This window comes from Pelophylax lessonae (genome assembly GCF_965119305.1).
Source record: "Pelophylax lessonae genome assembly, chromosome: 1".
In the NCBI taxonomy this organism is placed as follows: Eukaryota; Metazoa; Chordata; class Amphibia; order Anura; family Ranidae; genus Pelophylax; species Pelophylax lessonae.
This window is the reverse complement of record NC_138768.1, coordinates 319,549,095-319,565,391: the sequence shown is the minus strand read 5'-3', so window position 1 is coordinate 319,565,391 and position 16,297 is coordinate 319,549,095. Positions and strand designations below refer to the sequence as shown.

General features: G+C 43.1%; 1 protein-coding gene across 1 annotated transcript in view; it reads right to left on the bottom strand.

Annotated features, from left to right (window-relative positions):
* The window catches only part of NFATC4 (nuclear factor of activated T cells 4), a 117,314-nt gene that overhangs the window by 48,265 nt on the left and 52,752 nt on the right, over positions 1-16,297 (bottom strand). Inside the window, exon 2 of the mRNA XM_082260518.1 lies at positions 4,220-5,309. Coding sequence (XP_082116644.1) covers positions 4,220-5,309 — 1,090 coding nt within the window. The remainder of the gene's footprint in view (positions 1-4,219; positions 5,310-16,297) is intronic.

Here is a 16,297-nt window from a genome sequence, read left to right as displayed (position 1 = left end):
AGCATTCCCGTTTGACAACAACCAGACGTTTGGCCGGCTTCTGTCGGACAGGCTGCGGTACAGGCGGGCTGAATGCCGGCTGGTTTCTTTTGAACCAGCCAGTACTGGACGATATTTAGCCCATGTGTAGCAGGCTTTAGGCTAGGTTTACATCTCTGTGGCTAGGCATTATGTGCAAAATTGCATGCATTCCTGACCCACAGAGAAATACACTGAACTTTATGAGATGCATGGGAGTGCCATTAATTTGTAATGGCACCCCCACACATAGGCACCTATGGCACATTTTCACACACACCAAACCACATGGTGCTGCAGCATCATGCAGAATGATGCAGTGGGATTAAAAAAAAAAAGTTTGGGACATTTTTCCCTGTGTTTCTCTTGGGTAGGGCAGCCCATTAAAATGAATTGGCTTTCCTACTAGCGACATGCATGCAGAGATCTGAATCGAGTCTCATATAACAATCTTGACAATCTTGTTCTTACATCAGCATCCTCAGTCTGCCCTTCATATCACAGTAACTCCCCTTCATATCCCCCTTCCTATTACTATTACTGTCCTGAGCCCCACTCTAATATTACTGTCCTCACTGCCCTCCCTCACAGTTACATAGTTACATAGTAGTTGAATAAAGACAATAGTCCATCCAGTTCAGCCTGTGTAGGCGTGCGTGGCCATCATCTCTCATAACCCTTAATGTTCTGATCTTTGAGATGTACGCCAAGAGTCTTTTGAAAGTAGCCATACTTCCCGCAGAAAATACCTCTTGTGGTAGAGAATTCCACAATCTTGTAGCCCTAACAGTAAAGAACCCCCTGCATTGCCTAAGGTTAAAACGCTTCTCTAATCGCATTGTATGTCCTCGAGTCCTCATGCAATCCTTGCAACTGAATAGCTTTTTTCTATGCTGAGATCACCATTGAGGTATTTATAAATTGCTATCATGTCCTCTCTCAGGCGTCTCTTCTCCCGGGAGAATAAATTAAGCGATTGTAGACGCTCTTCATAATTAAGGTCCTCCAATACCCTAATTAGTTTAGTTGCCCTTCTCTGGACTTTCTCCAGCTCCAACACATCCCTCCAAGGACTGGCGACCAGAACTTGACAGAATACTCCAGATGCAGTAGGACCAGAGTTTTATAAAGTGGTAGGATTATAGTTTTATCTCTGGAATACATCCCTTTCTTTATACATGCTAATATTCTGCCAGCTTTGGAAGCTGCTGCTTGACATAGCATGCTATTGCTTAGTCTATCCTCTACCAAGACTCCCAGATCTTTCTCCATTTTTGATTCAAAGGTTCCCCCCCTAAAGTGTATTGTGCTTTTATGTTTTTAGTCCCCAAGTGCAAAACCTTACACTTCTCCACATTAAACCTCTTTTGCCATGTCGTTGCCCACTCTGCTATTTTGTTCAGGTCATTCTGTAGGATATCTGCCTCATGTTGTGCAGTTATTGCCCTGCCCAATTTGGTGTCATCTGCAAAAACTGATAGAGAACTAATGATCCCGTCCTCAATGCTGTTTATGAATAAATTGAACAAGGTTGGTCCCAGGACTGAGCCTTTGGGGACCCCACTTACCACCCCAGACCAGTCTGAGTATGTGCTATTTATTACAACCCTTTGGACACACCCTTTTAGCCATTTCTGTATCCAATAGCAAACCTTGTGGTCGATGCCTGCAGAACTTATTTTATAAATTAAGTGCTTGTGGGGATCTGAAATCCAGGTACACCACTCACTGCTCTCCCCCTATCTAGCTCACAGCTCACCTCCTAGTAGAATGTTAAGAGGTTGGTTTGACAAGACCGCCCATTTATAAACCCGTGCTGATTACTGCTGATGTGTTTGTTGTCTTTAGCAAACTCTACGATATATAGTCCCTTATCATCCCCTCCAGAAGTTTACATACTATCGATGTCAGACTGACAGGCCTATAATTTCCTGGGACATGCCTCTGCCCTTTTTTGAATATCGGTATCACGTTAGCTTTCCTCCAATCCCCTGGTACATTTCCTGTCATAATACTGTCAGCAAAGATCAGGAACAGTGGTCTAGATATAGTTTTACTAAGTTCTTTGAGTACCCTCGGATGTACGCCATCCGGGCCTGGTGATTTATTTGTGTTAATTTTATCCAGCCTTTCCCTGATTTACCTCAAATTACTGTCCTCAGCCCCCCCCCCCCATTACTGTCCTCAGTCTCTCCATTAGTGTTCTGAACCCCTCCCATTACTGTCCTTAACAACCCCATTAATGTCCTCAGCTTCTCGTTACTGTCCTCAGTCCCCTCCATATTGTACTTAAACCCCCCAATACTGCCCTGAGGCGATCCACTGCTGCCATCAGCCCCCCATTACTGTACTCAGACCCCCTATTACTTTCCTGAGCCCTCCATTACTGTCCTGAGTTCCCCTCATTACTGTCCCAAATCCCCCCCCCCCCATTACTGTCCTGAGCCCCTCACCACTGTCCTGAGCTCCCCCTCTTAACTGTCCTGAGCCTCCCTGTTACTGTCCTGTGCTCCCCCTTAACTATCCTAATTCCCTCCCATGACTGTCCTCAGTTCCCCCATTACAGTCCTCAGCCCCTCCAATTACTGATTTCAGTCCCCTCAATTACTGTTCTAAGCTCTCCCAGTAACTGTCCTGAGTCCCCCATTACTGTCCTCAGCCCCTCCAATTACTGTCCTCAGTGCTCCCCATTACTGTCCTGAGCTCCCTCCCTTAAAGTGGTGTTCAAGCTGTTCAGCAAAATTCAGCAGCTACAAATACTGTAGCTGCTGACTTTTAATATATAGACACTTACTTGTCCAGGGAGCCCGCAATGTCAGCACCCCAGCCGATTTTTGAAATGGCTGCTGGGTGCTGCCGCTGCCATTCACTGTAAGTGAAACCAGCAATAAAGCCTTTCGGCTTCACAGCCAGTTCCCTACTGTGCATGCTTGAAGCAGGCTGTGCATCTTCATTGGCTCGGCGGTGGGGGAAGGAGAAGGGGGACGGAATTTCCAAGGGGTGGTGCCGCGGCGCTGTTTCCCGGAAGTTGGGAAGGGTACCTTTCAAAAACAGGTACCCGTTCCCCCCCCTCACCCCCTGAAAGATGCCAAATGTGGCACCAAAGGGGGAAGAAGCAGATGAGCAGAAGTTCCACTTTTGGGTGGAACTCCGCTTTAATCCTTGGCCCCCCATTACTGTCCTGAGCCCCCCAATTACTGTCCTCAATCCTCCCCATTAATATCCTGACTCCCCCTTTTACTGTTCTCAGTCCCCCATTACTGTCCTGAGCCTCCTTCCCCTCATTATGGTTCTCAGCGTAGTAAGGGGGCCTGAGCTCCCCCCTAATCTGTCCTCAGCCCCCCATCACATCACCCCTTCTTCCTGTCCTACCTTACACAGATAGGGAGAAGGACGAGAGGCACAGCAGGTCCAGCTAGAAGGCGGGAGCTGCAAGCTGGAGATTGGTTGTTAGGACCGCCTTACATCCTAGCAACTAATCACCTGCTTGCTAACTTGGGCAGCCCGCCTTCCATCCAGAGCTGTCCCGCCTCCCGCTGTTGGTTTTGTGGGAACAAAAATGACAGCAGTGGTGGTGATGGTTCTGGACAGAACTACAACTAAATGGCAAGTCTGAGGTGGTTGGGATAGGACATTGACCCGGTTTAGATTGGGACCACGGTCTGCCATTTAGTGATGCCTGCCCTATCAGTTTTTTTTTTTTTTTTTTTACTGCTGACTGTGTCCCCATTAGAGAGGTTTCACTTCCTGTACCAGAGATGTAACAGAAAGTGAAAGAAAATCTAAAAGAAAAAGGAAGGTAACCCCACTTACTCTTTTGGACTTATTTGGATGTCCCCTCATTTCTTTCCAGCGACAAGGATCACAATGGCAAATAGCCACAGTGAATTTTTCTCATGGGGAACACATGCAATAATAGGCATCTGGCAGAGGCTCTAACCTCCTCTGGTATATTTAAAACTAGAAACAAAAAAAAGAAAAAATAATGTAGGCTCTGGCTTTAACACACCAGCACCCTAAACCTAACAAACACATTTATTTTAAGACATTTTTTAGGTTATTTCTTTCTTTTAACAATGTAAAGTGCCAGTTTATCATCTTTTTTTGTATACATGATGATATGATGTACATTTACATTTAAATACAGTACAGACATTTTCATTAACTAAACACAGAAAAAAAAGATGTATTTAGCCATTACCTGAATACTGGACTTTGTCCTCCAACTCTTGCTTTGGACCAGGCCAAGGCTGAAGGCACGGCTAGATAATCCATTCCCACATTATCTTTTCTGTTTTGAGTAAACATTGCGGAACTTTCATCATTTGCACATACAGATGAGCCTGAAGAAAAGGCTTTACCAGAGCTTGCGGACTCCTCGGACCTAACAGGGGCCACTGTCTGCTCTGCTGAGGTTCTTCTGGCCTTTTGTGGAATGTTATCGCCTCGCTCCAGAGAGGTTAATGTTGTTTGTTGGTTATGTTCAGTGGGCTTGGGGGAAACTTCTGTTTCTGTTGAGAGGTTCTCATCCCCTAAGCTTCCTCGGCGAGAATGGGATGGAGAAGGGGAACTGGTTTGGCGAACACCTTCATCATTTGAATTTGAATACCTTCTTTTACCACAGGGAGATGTAGGTCTTGAAACCTGCCCAGAATGGTAGGGTGAAAGCAACTCTTCACGGGATGAAGGAGGAGCACCTGAAATAGGACCGGCTGGCCAAAATTCATCATTGTGACCACCCCAAGGTTTTGGTGACCCCCTTGGAGAGCCCAGTGGAGAAGCAAGTGTGAATCGTGAGGCTGCTTCATTAAGCTCTCTTTCAACTTCTTCACACATTTGTCCAAGAGAATCACAAGAAGAAGCCTCAGAAGAAAGAAAACTCCATGAAGAATGGCTGCTTGCTGGACTGGGACTTAGAAAGGAGTCCCTATAACCAAATGGATCTGGTGGGAGGAACAACTGGTCACGGTGAGGTCTCTCATCCCAAATATCATTCCTACTTGACTCTTCTTGTTCTCCATCACTGTTTGAAGGCGAATCACTTGTAATGCGTATACTTGGACATTCAAGGAAACGTGATCCACCAAGAGGAATGAATCGGGATGGTTGGCTGATAAATGTCCCATTTAGATCATTTTCTGAGGCACGTCTTGGAGGAGGTGAATGCATGCCTGCTCTTGTTATACAACCCATTCCATTACCTGCTCCTCCAGTGACACTGCTAGGAGGTGGATTTAGAGTCAATGTGTCTGTGGTCACATCTTTGCATATAGGATCATCAGATTCCAGATCTGCAGTGATTGGGCAAAAATAGAATGTTAGAGTGCCGAATAACACAGAAGTGTACAGATAAGAAAACATTTCACTAAAAATGCAAACATTTTGGTCTAATCTTTATATGATCCATGTGGTTTTCTTGGGACTGGTTATTTCTTACATATTGGAAAGTATTTGTAAGATATACTGTAGTGTATACTGTATAATAAAGCCAAGCACACATAAGCTTTTCTAAGGCTAGATTCCCACCTATGCATGTTGCTTTTGAGCATTTCTGTAGTGCTTTATGCTGTGCTTTCCAAGTTTTTTTGCCGTGATTTGTGTTTTGCTCTTTTTATGCTTTTTTTTTTCTTTGTGGAAAATTCATTGTTGGGCAGATTTAAAAGTGCAAAGACACAATAAAAATGCAATTTGTTGCATTTTGAATGCTAGTATATTGAAGTCTATCACATGCAAAACGCTGCATTTTGCAGGAAGAAAGTCCCCGACCCTTTCCAAAAACGCAAAGGCACAAGAATGCATTGATGTGAACGTGTTCCATAGGAACCCATGTTAACCACTTGCCGACCGGTCACGTTGACCGTACTGCGGCAAAGTGGCTCGTTCCCGTCCAGCGACGTAGACCTACGTCGCTGGACTCCTCCCATTGTGGGCGGCGCGCGCGCCGCCGGAGGCTCGCTCCCGCTGTGTTCAGTCACAGCGGGAGTCGGGCCAGGGGAGGAGCGGCGGTGATCACCGCCGCTCTTCCCCGATCGTCAACAAAGCGGGCGGATCTCCTAAGTGACAGACATAGCTGAACCTGCGATCTATCCCTGTGTCACTCAGTCACCTCCCCCCACACACGTTAGTAAGCACCAGGCATACATTAACCCCTCCCTCTACAATAAAATTAACCCCTTCCCTGCCAGTGTAATTTTTACAGTAACAGTGCATATGTATAGCACTGATTACTGTAGTAATGTCACTAGTACCCCCAAAAGTGTCAAAAATGTCAGTCAAGGGTCCGATCTGTCTGCCACAATGTCGCAGTCCCGCAAAACAAATCGCAGATCGCCGCCATTACTCGTTAAAAAAAAACACCAAAAATGACAGAAATCTTTCCCTTAGTTAGTAAACGCAATAACTTTTGCGCAGACCAATCAAAATACGCTTATTGTGATTTGTTTTACCAAACATAGGTAGCAGAAAACAAATTGGCCAAAAATGTAAAAAAAATTAGATTTTTACATTTTTTTGGGGGGGAATTTCATATAAAAAATTTGAAAAATATTGTTATTTTTTCAAAATTTACGCTCTTTTTTTGTTTATAGCGCAAAAAGTAAAAATCGCACAGGTGATCAAATACCACCAAAAGAAAGCTCTGTTTGTGGGAAAAAAAGGACGTACATTTCGTTTGGGTACGGCGTCGTACGACCGCGCAATTGTCAGTTAAAGTCGCACAGTGCCGAATCGCAAAAAGTGGCCTGGACATAAGACAGCAAAATCCTCCGGTGGTAAAGTGGTTAAAAAAAAGAAATGCATTTCTGCAAAAAGCAGCAGTCTTCTGGGACAAACCACAGGTCCCATAACACTGCAGGACTATTCACAAAGTACAGACTTAACCGCTTTAAGCTTGTGGCCTATGGCACTGTTGGGGATATTACCATCACTGTCTGCCCCACTGGCCTCCAGGGCATTGCTCTTAAAAACCCTTTTTCCTCACTATCCAAAAATTGGTACAGAAATTTTACTAGGTAGCTAGTGTCACTGTTGTCAGCCCCTATACTAAATTATCATTGAAAATGTACTCTGAATAGCGTAGACTAACCACGGGTTGCAGGAAAGAGATTTGCTTGATTCCCCCATCAACACTTATAGTGTTGATAGGAGAATCCCACACACCGAGCCATTGTAGTCTCCTGGAAGGGGGCAGGGAAGCAGCCCCGCCAGGAGAACACAGTGATTATTTCTAGCGGCTATAACAGCCACTAGCGATAATCGCGTGTAATATCAGCCAGTCCGGGCCTAACCAAGTTGATCGATCCATGCATGATTGAAATTTCAATACATGTCCATACATGGTTGAAATTCCAGCTGGTTCGGCAGGACCACCTATGGAAATATCTATGGCTGGCTTAAAAGCAGTGTCCAGGTAGATACTGGGGAAAGAAGTGAGGGGAAATCAGGACAATAAATATAACAAAATCCTTTCCTACATTTTTCTTTCTTTTTTTTGCTAGGGTACCACTTTTAATAACTCCCTTTGTCATAATTTCAGAATAAACAGAAACATTTTCAGACACCTTAAACATTTTATTACTGAAACATTGGCATATCTTGTTCTTTTCAATCCTGAAGGCTACTATTATATGGAGCACTACAAAGGAGTCTGTGTTCTATATAAACTGTGATTTATAAACTGTGATTTACAATTCTTTCACAAGAAACCAAAAATAGCCTGTTAAGCCTAATTTTATGGAAACATAAGAACAACATATATCTCAAGTTGACGGCAGAGGAAGTCATGCTATCCATACACAGAGAAGATCAATCAATTCCCCCCATCCATGCTAAACTGCACCAAGGGATGAATTTCCAGTGCTGGTTGCCTGTATACAGTGGAGCTGCAAAACAATAACTGCAATTGATAGGATGCAGTCACTGTTAAGCTGATCATTTTCCACCCAGCTGAACTGATTTTTAAATTGACTATTTGTTGAACTGGGGTGTACATTCAGGGCCATCCATGTCTCAGATTTTGAGCCATTTATGGCCAGCTTTAGGGACAACGCTATCTAATCTGAAATGACTCTTATCTTGTAATCATTTTGTTCCTGTACCAGAATAGCAAATAAACTGTATTTTTTCCTTCCAACCCTGAGAGATAGGAAAAGATGATTAGATCACACTAGACAGAAAAGTCAGTTTTTAAAAAGCTTCTGTCAGAGGCGTAACTAGAGCCTTCAGGGCCCCGATGCAAGAAACCATGAAGGGCCCCCCCAGATCCCTGGCCGGGGCCCTTCCCTTCAAGCCCAGGGCTCTTCCCACTAATCCTGGGGCTCTTTACTCTCGTTGCATGGCCTTTTATTACGGTCCCGCAGCAGGATCCTTTCACAAGTTCTGCAGTGGGCCCCCTTCCTGCAATCTTTGGGCCTCCCCACAGTGGTGCAATGCCAGGGCCCGGTCGCAAGTGTGACTTTTGCAATCCTGGAAGTTCACCCACTGGTTTGCTACTGGGCCCCCTGGAGCATGGGGCCCGGTAGCAATCGCAACCCCTGCAACCCCTGTAGTTACGCCCCTGGCTTCTGTAACTGATTGGAGGGAATGCAATAAAAGATGTATACATAGGGTTGCCACAAGGCTACGTTCACATCTAAGCATTGCTATTTTTACAGGCATTTTTCAGGCGTTTTACAGGCGTTTCTGGGCAGCCGTGTTTAGGTTGACAAGTGACCAATGAAAAGAAATAAAAACACCTACAGTATAATCTACCAAAAAAGAAGCTCTTGAAGCTTGTGAACAAGGTCCATTGAAATAATGGGATTTGTCTTATTATTATTATTATTATTTCAGGTACTTATAAAGCGCTGTCAATTTACGCAGCGCTTTACATATACATTGTACATTCGCATCAGTCCCTGCCCTCATAGAGCTTACAATCTAAGGTCCCTAACTCACATACATACACAGTAGGGCCAATTATTTTTTTTTTTGTTATCTTATACAGGATCCAATTACCCTACCAGCATGTCTTTGGAGTTGGAGTTGTTGGGCGTTTTTAGAGCTGAGGCTTAGAGCAGAGAATCGCCCAAAAACGCCTAGATGTGAACAGAGCATTAAACCAGGACACACATTAATTACACAGGTTCTGAGGCTGGTTAAGGTGGTAATTAAACTCACTTGCTGCCTTATGTGCATTGTATCAGCCTCATGTGATCATGGACTAAAGGGATGAGGTGGCAACCCTATGCATACATAGTACTGACAAGTGCAGGAATTCGTGCAGCGTTTATTGAATGCTGAGAGTTTTAGCTTGTATAGCAGAGGGTTCTCCAAACTGCAATACAGTGTGATACTTTATGGTTTTAAAAGTAATTGATATAATCCCATGAAATCATGGGATTATGAGGAACAAATTGATTATTTATTTATATTTAAAACTTGAAGGTGTCCCTGGGTTTACCTGCCTTTAACAGACTCAAGTTCCTCCACCCCAAACTCGCTCATCCATGTCTTTATGGACCTTGCTTTGTGCACTGGTGCGCAGCCATGTTGGAACAGGAAGGGGCCGTCCCCAAACTGTTCCAACAAATTTGAGAGCAACATTGAGAAACATTGAGACGCCTTAAAGTTCCAACCCCTACCAAGCCCAAGCCCTGAAAAACAACCCCACAGCATAATCCTCCCTGCACCAAATGATTTGGACCAGTGCACAAATCTAGGTCCATAAAGACATGGATGAGCGAGTTTGGGGTGGACGAACTTGACTGACCTGCACAAAGTCCTGACCTCATCCTGATAAACACCTTTGGGATGAATTAGAGCAGAGACTGTGAGCAAGGGCTATTCCTCCAACATCAGTGTCTGACCTCACAAATGCACTTCTGGAAGAATGGTCAAATATTTTCATAGACACGCTCTTAAACCTTGGGGACAACCTTCCCAGAAGAGTTGAAGCTGTTTTAGCTGCAAAGGGTGGCCCAACTCAATATTCAATATTGAACCCTATGGACTAAGACTGGGATGACATTAAAGTTAATGTGCGTGTAAAAGCAGGCGTCCCAATAGCTTTGACAATTTTGTGTGTGTGTGTGTGTGTATATATATATATATATATATATATATATATATATACCGTATATACTCGGGTATAAGCCGAGTTTTTCAGCACATTTTTTGTGCTGAAAACATCCCCCTCGGCTTATACTCGAGTCATGGAAAAAAAAAAAAATTCCCTGGCAGCTCCGACGAGTTTAAGCTTTAAAAATGGCGCCGCCTGTCGCATACATGTCACCGCGCACAAACTGTATACATATTATATATTATATATATATATATATATATGTATACATAATATATGTATATATATATATATATATATATATATATATATATATATATATATATATATATATATATATAATAAATGTATACAGTTGGTTTGGGCTGCTCATTCACAAGAATTACATGCAAAATAATGGTACCGCTTTCAGCACCTAAAATCCAGAAGAATCATACCGCCAGGGAGGTTAAAGCATGGTATACAGCACAGTGCTTTGCTGTGTAATTTGGCCCCTTCTATTAGCTAAAATACCTGGCTGATCCTGCCTGGCTATGTCCTCCCCTCTGTAAACTGACCACGGTATACCATGGCTTCTGAGCCCTTACACTGTTTATGTGCCTTTGTCACCCGCAGCCCTCCTGTTCTCCTCTGTTCTCTCTCCCCTCTCTCACCCTGCCTGTCTGCTCCTGTTTCAGTGCCCTCCCCCCCCTGCTGCTGTATTTTTATTTAAGGTTTCATATCCTGTCTACAGTTTGTTTAATAATCCTGTGTGCCCCTGTGTCTGTGTTTTATAAAAAATAAGCCATTCTTTATAAGTTTTCAGAGCACCACTTGCCACTCACGTGACCCGCCTCCTCTACTTCTCCTCTACTCCTCCCCTCCCGACTGACATCAGTGAGGAATCCACGGCCCCACCGGCTGCAGGCAGCTGTTAGACAGGGAGAGGAGAGAGCCGATGGGTCACGTGAGCGGCGCTCGGCCCTCTGGAAACTGGTAAAGAACAACTTATTTTTTTAAAACACACAGACACAAAGACACGGGCACACAGGATTATTAAACAGACCAGACAGGATGGTATAATGTGGCTTAACAACCACTTGAAAGGGGAAGTTGAGATTCCAGGGGGGGGGGGGCATTTGCCCCCCCTTGCCCCTACCTGCGGATGCCCATGGATGTACTGCTCTACAATGAAAGAGAAGATGCTACCATCACTCTGTGCCCTTGGTCATCATGCACTTTTCCAACATACCAGTGATCCAAAACACACATCTAAGGTCACTGTTGAATTTCTGAAGTAGAACAGGGTGAAAGTGATTTAGTGGCTAAGTATGTCTCCTGATCTGAACCCCAAAAAAAAAAAAACGCCTATGGAGAATTCTGCAGAGACAAGTTGACCATCACTCTCCATCCAGCATCCAGGCTCTAAAAGAGGTTGTTCTTGAAGAATCGAAAACAATAGATGTTGCAATATGTTGCCAAATTGTTCATTCAATGCCTAGACGTCTTGGTGCTGTCCTTACAAGTCATGGAGGTCATACAAAATACTAGATGGAGAAGTTTTTGTTGTGGAGTGTATTCATTTTTGCATCGACTAAGTTGAGGAAAACCGAAGATTTTGTAATCTAAGTTATATTATTAACCTTACTTTCATGTAATGAGCTAAACAAATGTTCTATAAAACGCAGTTTTTTCAAAATTTAGAAATTTGTGTTTTCTTTGAGATATTGATTAAAATCTTACTTTTAAAAGGGTTGTACTCATTTATGCTGAGCACTGTATACTGTATATATACAGTATATATTGGACTTATTGGTATTATTGTAAGTGTATGCCTGGGCAGAATAAAAGAAAAAACATATTCAGTGTATCTATGCAGTAAATGCACATTTCGACATGTTTTATCCCTTTAAGCTGCTGCAAGTACAGGAAAATAGCTGCTGATCTGCCAGAACGTCGGTGAGCTCCTAATTTCCTATTGGAGTTAACAACATTGTCTCTGCAGTATTGTCAGCCCTCCCCAGTTATCTTCTCTTGGACTACATAAAAACTCCCCCCACTCCTCCTTTCAGTAAAATAAGGGTGAGGTGCAGTGGCATATCCTGCATGTGTGCAATGTGTGCAGGTTACAAAGGCCCTAAGGTGGATGGGGCCCACTGTGCACTGACTCAGTGCACGCACGGATACCATCTTGACTGTTGAGCTGCAGTTGTGCCTGTCACGGAAAAGCTGCAGCAGCTCAATCCACTTTTGGCCAGGGACCACTAGGTTTAGTGCCTGCCACACCAGATCTCTTCTCAGTCCTTACAAAAGAACTAGAAAATGAGAGAAAGCTGCAATGTTATTGGTGGAACTGCAGCTGGGGATTTTAGCATTGCCCCCAGACAACCTGAACCAGAGCTATGAGAGATAGAGAGCAGCCGCATTCTGTAGTGCCAGTCCCAATCATCAACTGTCTCTTTTGAACTGTCTGTCTGTAACATCATCTGCCATCCTCTATGCTGCCTTTCTCCACCATCAACTGCCCCTCTATACTGCCTGTCCCCAACAGCAACTGCCCACCTCTGTACTACCTGCCTCCACCATCAACTGCTGCCTCTGCCCTACTCTATACTGATGGTCTCCTACAGCAACTGCCACCTCACTTTGTATTGCTTTTTTTCCTCCCACTGACGCAGGGGCATTTATCCCTTCTAGTGATACCACTGACGCAGGGGCATTTATCCCTTCCAGTGATACCACTGACGCAGGGGCATTTTTTCCTTCCATTGATACCACTGAGGCAGGGGCATTTATCCCTTCCAGTGATACCACTGACGCAGTGGCATTTATCCCTTCCAGTGATACCACTGACACAGGGGCATTTATCCCTTCTAGTGATACCACTGACGCAGGGGCATTTATCCCTTCCAGTGATACCACTGACGCAGGGGCATTTTTTCCTTCCATTGATACCACTGACGCAGGGGCATTTATCCCTTCCAGTGATACCACTGATGCAGGGGCATTTATCCCTTCCAGTGATACCACTGATGCAGGGGCATTTATCCCTTCCAGTGATACCACTGACGCAGGGGCATTTATCCCTTCCAGTGATACCACTGACACAGTGGCATTTATCCCTTCCAGTGATACCACTGATGCAGGGGCATTTATCCCTTCCAGTGATACCACTGATGCAGGGGCATTTATCCCTTCCAGTGATACCACTGACGCAGGGGCATTTATCCCTTCCAGTGATACCACTGACGCAGGGGCATTTATCCCTTCCAGTGATACCACCAGAGTTGTATAAAGTACTCGAAACCCATACTTGAGTAAAAGTACAAGTGCTCAATCAAAAAGTGACTTGAGTAGAAGTGGAAGTGCTCGATCAAAAAGTGACTTGAGTAGAAGTGGAAGTGCTCGATCAAAAAGTGACTTGAGTAGAAGTACTAAAGTATTCAACATTTTTTGTACTTAAGTATTGCAAGTAGTTTTTTTTTAAATTTTGCTACTCAAGTACTGAAAGTAAAAGTACAAGTACTGTGTTATGTAGTTATTAAAGAAAGAAGTCAAAAGTTTGAACATCATATTGTTTTTTATTATTTCAAATGCAGCTTTTATTTATACATACAGTAGCTTTTATTTTCGTATGCGCTGATAATACACGTTTTGAGCTTCATGAAACCTGCCATCTACTGTTCTGGCAGTGGTAATTTTTATAATTGTAACGAGTAACTATGCAGCACAAAAAAAAATATCGGAGTAGAAGTATTGAAATCATTGCAAAAATGTAGTGAAGTAAAAGTGGAAGTAGGAGAAAAAATTCAACTCTAGGAAAGTACAGATACCGCCTTTCGGTACTTAAGTATAGTAGTGAAGTAGTTCTACTTAGTTACTATACATCTCTGGATACCACTGACGCATTCTTCCATTGATAGCAACGCACAGACATAGTTTCTTAATACTGATGCTGGGGCATTTCTCACTTCACCACTGTTTGCATCATTTTGTGGGTACAATGACTGCAAGCATGAGTGTGCACTGTTTACAGCAAATAGTCACAAGTTCTGTTTATTCTTCCTCCTTTATGCCACTTCCGCTGTTATGCTTAATCTTGTCAAACCCATCATTCAAACTTGCTTCTATTTTCCATCCCATGGTGCCTCAGGTCTTTCAATATCCTAGTCATGCTCATATTTCATCACACTGTTTTGACTTTTTAACTGTGAGACCAGGCAGATTACTCTTATGGGTATTAATAACACTGAAACATTGTTTATTGATTAAAATGAGCCTTGACACAGGATGGGCCTAACTTATCTTGCAAACAGGCCCACTGCATTCAGAAAACACCCCTTGGGAGGTGTTCTGTAGTCCAACAACAAATAGCTCTGGCAGGGCTGATACCCCTGCTTGGGGTTTCATTGCAGCAGAAGCACTGTGTTGCCAGCTCAAACATGTAGCTGAAAACTCATTGGGTTTATAGAAGGATCAACAGGAATTTTCTGTACTTGAAGAATCTTTAACCACTTGCCGACCGCCGCACGACTATATACGGCAGCGGTCAGCCCCTCACAGGCAAAGTGACGTACCGGTACGTCACTAGCCTGTGAGCCAATAGGGGGCGAGCGCGCGCCGCCAGGGGGCGAGCGCGTGTGACCAGCGGACCCAATGTCCACCGGTCACTCGCGATCATCGGATACAGCGGGAGAAAGGCAGGTGGCTAATGTAAACAAAGCCGCCTGTCTTTCTCCCCTGTGTAACAGCACAGATCATACAGTCCTGCTATGTAGGACCATTGATCTCTGCTGTTACACACACAGCCACATCCAATCACAGTTAGAAGCACGCCCCTAGGGACACACTTAACCCCTCCCTCTCCAATAAAGTTAACACCTTCCCTCCAAGTGTCATTTTTACAGTAACAGTGCATATGTATAGCACTGATTACTGTAGTAATGTCACTGGTACCCCCAAAAGTGTCAAAAATGTCAGTCAAGGGTCCGATCTGTCCACCGAAATGTCGCAGTCCCGCAAAAAAAATCACAGATCGCCGCCATTACTCGTTAAAAAAAAAAACAATAAAAATGACAAAAATCTTTACCTTAGATAGTAAACGCAATAACTTTTGCGCAAACCAATCAAAATACGCTTTTTGTGATTTTTTTTTTTACCAAACATATGTAGCAGAAAACAAATTGGCCTAAAATGTTAAAAAATTTTGATTTTTACATTTTTTTGGGGGAATTTCATATAAAAAAATGTGAAAAATATTGTTATTTTTGCAAACTTGTCGCTCTTTTTTTGTTTATAGCGCTTGATCAAAAATTGCACAGGTGATCAAATACCACCAAAAGAAAGCTCTGTTTGTGGGAAAAAAAGGACTTCAATTTCATTTGGGTACAGCGTTGCACGACCACGCAGTGCCAAATCCCAAATAGGCCCTGGTCAGGAAGGGGGTAAAATCTTCCGGGGCTTAAGTGGTTAAAGAGATAAAACATGGGAAATATGCAGACTAGTACTGAATGTTGTTTTGTTCAGGCATAAACTTTACTTCTATTAGTATTCTAAACTGTTTAGAACCAGGTAAATCCAGGGATAATAAATTACACCTTTTTCATTTTACATAAAATATGCTTTTAGCCGGACATACCAATCAACAGGGTTTTTGTAACACTAATTAAATAAGAAATGTATTTACTGCCTATTTTCTTGTGCTGAACAGAGTGATCATATGGTAAAAGAGCATCTCTCATATGGAGAGAGTTTAGTCTGAGACAATTAGTTTTTACTTTATAAAATCATGCTGATGTTGCAAAATAAACAGAAGTGTAAATTGCCAGCTTTGACACCATTTACTTATATACAGTACATTTCCAAAATTGTATCATCAATCCAAAGATTTATAGGCCTGGAGGAATAATATTATTTATCTTTTTAGGGAACAGAAGGTAGACACATTGTGGAAATTATTTTTATACTGGTGGAGAAACAACTGTGGAAACCTGTATACTTTTTTAAATCTCAAGAATATTGACACATGAAATTTGATTTCAATGTGTACGTCAGTAATATAAAGGAAACAAAAGATATATTTAGATATATGCTCGCTGTTTGGGTGTGTGGATGAGAAACACGTTTTGGCTTAATGATCTAGGGATGTGGTTTGATGGATGATAAGCCATTAATTACAACCTGTGACACATGTTACATGAGTGATTCAAAACGGGGCTCTTAACTTACAAAAATATAGTGCTT